This window comes from Myxocyprinus asiaticus, chromosome 36, assembly GCF_019703515.2.
Source record: "Myxocyprinus asiaticus isolate MX2 ecotype Aquarium Trade chromosome 36, UBuf_Myxa_2, whole genome shotgun sequence".
NCBI classification, from domain to species: domain Eukaryota; kingdom Metazoa; phylum Chordata; class Actinopteri; order Cypriniformes; family Catostomidae; genus Myxocyprinus; species Myxocyprinus asiaticus.
The window spans coordinates 20,155,697-20,161,696 of record NC_059379.1 but is presented as its reverse complement, the minus strand read 5'-3'; the positions used below and the strand labels follow the sequence as shown (position 1 = coordinate 20,161,696).

The window sequence follows — 6,000 nt, the reverse complement described above, 5'->3', positions numbered from 1 at the left end:
AAATAAATAATAATCTAATATACTGTAGTAACTAATAGTTTACCCCACCAGCTTGCAATTCACAAATACAACAAACATTTGATTGACCTAATTTACACCTAATTTAAACAACATAAGCAAAGGACTGGTGAAATTTATTTTTGACAATGTTGATTAAAATAAGTGTTTTGGGGGTAATTAGAAAACCTGGAAATATAGTAATAAAATCACTGTGCATGAGGCTATAACATTTTGCCTTTCTTAGTGCACAACATTAACATTTTGTTTAAATACTAACAGTGCAATTCTTTAAATCAATGTAGCACGCAAAAGTTTGAAGAAGTCTTAGGACAGTCATTGAAAAGTAATGTAAACTGAACTTGGATTTATTATTCACTATCACACAACAGGGGACATAAGGGGGACAGATGCATTGGTCCAAAGGCAAGTGTCTATTTGCATATTGTTTTTTATTTTTGTTTATGAAGCCTAATAAGTGGGCAAACCTTACATGGAAAGAAGTACTTAGATGTTTTATTTTGACAAACAAAAGCTTAAACAAAGATTAACTGGCATTACTTTAGTATCCTACAGTAATAATTTGCCATGTTGTATTTGCAAGTGTACGCATTCTGGAAAATGTATCTGTAAAGAGACACCATCTGTGCCCAGGATATCAAATGAAAGTGCACAGACAACCAATGTGCTGATGCATCTGCTTCCATTCCATTGTTAGAAAAACAGTGTGCTGTCTCCAACAAGAGAGATAACACTTATGTAAGGCAAATTCTGTTTTCTACACAGTTTTCCTAACATACAGCATAATGTCATAAAAGCTGCAGATATGGACTGTTTTATTTCTAATGTTGTAATAATTGTGGGATTATTTCTGTTGCAGTCATGAAGACTAACATGCTGTATGGATATTCAAAAGCAAGTTGTTAGGAAACAATGCAAATATTGGAAAAGGTTTAGTTTAATTCCCAACACTATACAGTCTACTGTTGCAATGAAGTGGGAGTAAAAATAGCTGGATCACCAATAACTTCTGTCACTTCTGTCTGGGGAGATTTTCTATCAGGAACACAAATGTGACACAACTTGTGAGAGTCCAACATGCCTGAAGCTTGCTAGTAGGCTAGCCATGGGATGAAATCTGAAACCTTTTGGAAGAAGATTTTGGGATTGAGACCAAAGTTAAGCTCTTTCGCAAAAATCACAGCACAACATTATAATGTCCCAAGCACACAGCAAAAGCTTTGAAGAAATTGTCTGGAGGAAGAGGGTTAGAGCTCTGGAATGGCTCAGACTTTGAAAATCAAATGTCCTGAACATTGCTGTCCACACACACTTTTCATTTTTTGGCATAACATTGGACTATGTAGAGTTTTGACTGGAATGGTGTGAATAAAAAAAAAAAAATTTAAAAAAATTGTGAAATAAATGTTCCTCAAATTCATAAATGTTTTGAATTTCTCTGGGCACCATTCATATCAACAGGAGGGAGCCATCTGTTGCATGTATTTCCATTTTATACCAGCAGTGCTCTGTTTGCTTTTATTTTTAAAAAAGTGCGCGCGTGTGAGTCGTCTTACTGCATCAGGGGCCGGTTGCACCAGCTATACGTAAGTTACAACTTAGCCTAGTTGTGGCGTAAATGGGCACTAATTCACAATTTACAAACTACTAAATATTTGAGCGTTGCACAATTAAACTTAGGTAGGACGTAACCCTACATATAAACTAAATATTTACGGAAGATTCCGACCAGGATTAACGGATGGAATAAAAAAAGCAGACTTACTTAATGGCATCAAGGCTCATGTTTTGGCAGGCTTCAGTCCTTTCGACATACAGTATGATGTTGACTTACACTCGTTTACATTTACGGGAGAAAACATTATGTAAAAAAATTCTTTAGCAACCGATCTAACGGTGCACTTTCCTGTGTACAGTGTCAAATTTCAACATACACGAAATAGATATTAAAATAAATAAATGTCTATTTTTCCAGCTTCTTGTATTAGTATTTATTTATTTACTGTCCCTTATTCATTTTAGATAGTTATTGAATATTGTTATTTACATAAGCTAAATATATCATTAATGAAATCTTGTTTTATTACGTATCGTATTTTAATGGGGATATAATTTATTACAGCTGACAGTTACGTGAGCAAACAAGGTTTGAACATCAACCGTAACAAGATCAAATTTGAGTTCAGCTGTTTAACACTTCTGAGTACAAATTTGAAGGCTGCTTATTGGATCAATACAGGTAAACGTCATATTATGCAACTAGGCATTACATTACAGAGAGCTTACGGCCTACTAGTCTTTATTTATTTATTTTGCTTGGATTTTTGTTGTATTTCGTTATAAAACACGGCTACTTTTGAATGGCTGTCTATGGAGAAACATGTTTTTTGCCATCAGGTGGTGTAATTCCAGCATCTACCAGCAGGTGCTAACAGGGACCTGCTAACCAGCCGATTTTATTTTGTTTTTTATTTTTTTTACATTTATTATAAACAAGCCAGGGGTATACTAAGTACACGATAATTCAAATATACTTTACAAGAGCGCAAAGACATTATATTCACTACACAGTGCAATGGTTTTCAAAGCTTTGGAGTTGCTGGAGGTAACGACCTACTAGTTAAGTCTTGCCTTAAGAACAGATTGTGCAACCAAATTAAGCACTGACTTAGTTACAAACTAACTAGTAGACCTTACGCACAGCTGGTGCAAACCTACCAAGGTGTAGTTCTCGAAGTGGAAGCATTGACAACAACTGCAATAGAATAAATTAATATTTAAGACACTCTGTTTGTTTTTCTAACACGGGCTGAACTTTATCAGACTTGTCTAGGAAAATGCCACTCACTATGCTTGCCCAGCAAAAAATAGTTGGTCAGAACTTACAGCAATAAAGTTTGTTTGCGATATTAATCGACAGTAGCCGAGTTTAGCCGAACTTGACTTAAATAGCCCGGATTGAGGAGCGTGAGGGAGGCTGAGATTCGCTGTGCTGTAGATAGGGGCAGAGTTCGGTGTGTGTGTGAGTGGGAGTTGGACTGAGGGCGCTCTTCAGACTAGCATAGGCGAAGAGCGACTCCACTAGCCAGAACTATTGAAAGAATATATGCCATAGAGACGACGATAGCCCACTCCAAAAGCAAAATTAGTCGCCAATCTTTCACATCTACTTCACACACACTAACACGGCATTGATGGTAATGTATGCAAGGAAACAACCAAGACTCGGCGATGGGTAAAGAGCTCTGTTTTATACTCCGATTTTCCTCCTTTTCCTTCTCCGCTTTGACAATCCGCCATTTTTAGCCAAACCAAAATAAGTAGAAACTTAAGGAAGCCAATTCAGCTGTTGCAATTTCTGTCACTGCCAATGAATATCGTATTTAACGGTTCCTCTCTGTCTCTTGGTTTTGTTTTGTAGGTGCACCGACCGAAGGGATTCTCAGCCCTATCAGGTAGATCTGCAACAAATAAGATTAAAAGGGGGTAAATCTAGTGCAGGCTTTTGAGGCAGTATAGGCCTCACCGAAAAGTGCCTCATTCGCTACGAGTTCGACTTAAAACGACACACACATTTATATTACATTATAAACATAGATTTGCGTTGAACATGGTCAATACACCGTTGAGTTTATCATGTTTTAACTGAGCTCTATGGTGCTAGCGAGTTTAACAGGCTAACGTTAGCTTGCTAGTGGCTAGCTCAGGCCTGTCTGTCAGATATTTACAGCTAGAATACAATTATAAAAAAAAAAAAAAAAACGTTTTTTCCCCTCATCAATTCTATTGTCGGATACTTATATGCTAATCAAATGACGAGATTATGTATAAACAATCGAGTTCATAGTTTCAAGTGAGTTCAACCAAATCTCAATTTAACGATTGTAATCGTCGTGTAGACTATCATGAGATGTTGGATTATATATAAAACTGGGAGAGTGATGGTTATAGGGTTTCCTGTGCTTAGTTTAGTCGTGCAATGACGTACAAAGCATGTCATGACACAAACGTGATGAATTTATGAATTAATACAGTGGTAAGTGTGTTGTCGAATGCACTGCACGCGAGAGAGTAATTGTGCTGCAGAGTTCAATGTAGGGATCGTTATGTTTTGACAGACTCTTAAGTACTCATCCAAGAGTCATCCCGATCACCGACATGAGAAGATGCGTGACAACGATGCGACGCCACCGTGCAAGATGCTGCGGCGATCAGACAGTCCAGACAATAAACACATGGACAGTGCTGGCCACGGCAGAGCAAAAGCAATCCACCCACACCGGGGAAGAGACAGAGAAGGAGGTAAGAGTGCAGACCAGGAGAGACCTAGATCTGAGTCGTTTTGCCTATTTATATTTTTTTCTTAATGAGTCTTAATTCGTTAATAAGTGTATCTTTGTAAGCACAAGTCAAATGTCTGCTGTAAATGCTGAGCATATTGTTGCCTTTGGTATAAAGCTGCACATTTGACAGCTTACAAGCATCCTGCATTTTCCTGCATCTCTGCTATATGATATGTCATTATAGGCAGGAGAAAATAATGCGACAAAGATTAGAAAGAAGAACAAAGCTTGAAGTTGCAGATTGAAAAAACACTCAAGTCATTGGAGAGTGGTTTCGATGGTTGAGAGACGTTCACTATTTTGTCTAATTTTGACTGCTAGTGCAGTCCTGTGTAGTGAATGATACATTTTTTTTACATCACCTATGTAATTATTGTGATATCCTGCAAGATCCACATGGAAAGCAAAAGAAGTGGAGTTTTTAAATTCTGCTGCTGAAATGATTTTTGCTTTGTAGATGTTCAGTGTTAAGGACAAACTCTGCAAATAATTTAGACACATCTCTGATGGAAATACCTTTAAATAATCTAACTTAGACTCTCTGAACACATTATTTATAGTCCTGTAAAGATATTTTTATAGTCATAGTTATAAATAAAAAAGATCATAGCAGACTCTGCAGACATTTTTTGCAGAATTGGAAAATCAATCCTTCACAAAGTTCAACACATCCTAACGCCTTGCATGTTTATTCAATATTTGGTCTAATTTGATTATGCTTTAATCTACCAATAAGAGTGTAGTACTCCCAGCTCTGTTTTACCATTTTTCCAATTCATTACACCGATTTCTGTAGATTTCCCCCCAAGATCACTGCACAGAATGCAAGTCAGAATATTCTGTCTGGGCCTAGTCATAAAAATTACCCACACTTATTTCACATTTACTAAATGCAGTAGTTGGGTCTTTTATATCTAACTAAGGATATAAATAGAGACATTTAGCAGTTAAATTGGTATGTAAGGCATGGAAAGGAGACTAAAGATGAGACTTCAACCTCAACTAACTGCAGAAGCTATGCTACAGGTTTCCATAGATTGCTTAGTGCGCTTGAGTTTAGTACTTAGTTTCACAGTTATCAGTTTCTTAAAGGAATTATCAAAATTCTGCAGGTCTGTCTCACTATATTGAGTTTGGCATAAATTATTTCATTTACTCTTCTCACAGTGAATATTATTGATTCTATTTTCTTAATTAACTAGTTGAATATAGCATGCTGCAAAACACCAGTTCAGTCAGTCCTGCCTTTTAGAACATCTTCAGTGAATTCCTATTCAGTGAAGCTGGCATATTAATTTTCATGGTTCTCATCTTCACAATGTGTGTCTTAACTAAACACTACTATTATGTATAAAGGCAAGTAAATCTAAACATAACATTTAGCTACTTATTGAGAAATAAATATGTGGATGACGAGATATTGCTGCTGAAAAGATCTGCTATCTTCCAATAAAAATGTGGCAGCAGCCTACATTTTAAGTTGTTATTTAGACAGTTGTGGCTGATATATCTATTGGATACACTGCTTCTCATTTAAGTACAGACTATCCTGTTTTAAAACTATGATTTTAGACAAGGCAAGTCTTACCAGGTTGGAGAAGATTATTCTCCATTTTTGAATGCAGATTTTCCAAAAAAA

At 36.4% G+C, this 6,000-nt stretch overlaps 1 protein-coding gene across 2 annotated transcripts in view; it reads left to right on the top strand.

Annotated features, from left to right (window-relative positions):
• The first annotated feature begins 3,020 nt into the window (after positions 1-3,020).
• LOC127427463 (WW domain-containing adapter protein with coiled-coil) overlaps positions 3,021-6,000 on the top strand; it is a 43,679-nt gene continuing 40,699 nt past the window's right edge. For both annotated transcript variants that reach the window (XM_051675091.1, XM_051675089.1), the window contains exons 1-3: positions 3,021-3,253; positions 3,440-3,473; positions 4,137-4,320. In XM_051675091.1, the coding sequence (XP_051531051.1) occupies positions 3,213-3,253; positions 3,440-3,473; positions 4,137-4,320 (259 nt within the window). In that variant the 5' untranslated portion in view covers positions 3,021-3,212. The remainder of the gene's footprint in view (positions 3,254-3,439; positions 3,474-4,136; positions 4,321-6,000) is intronic.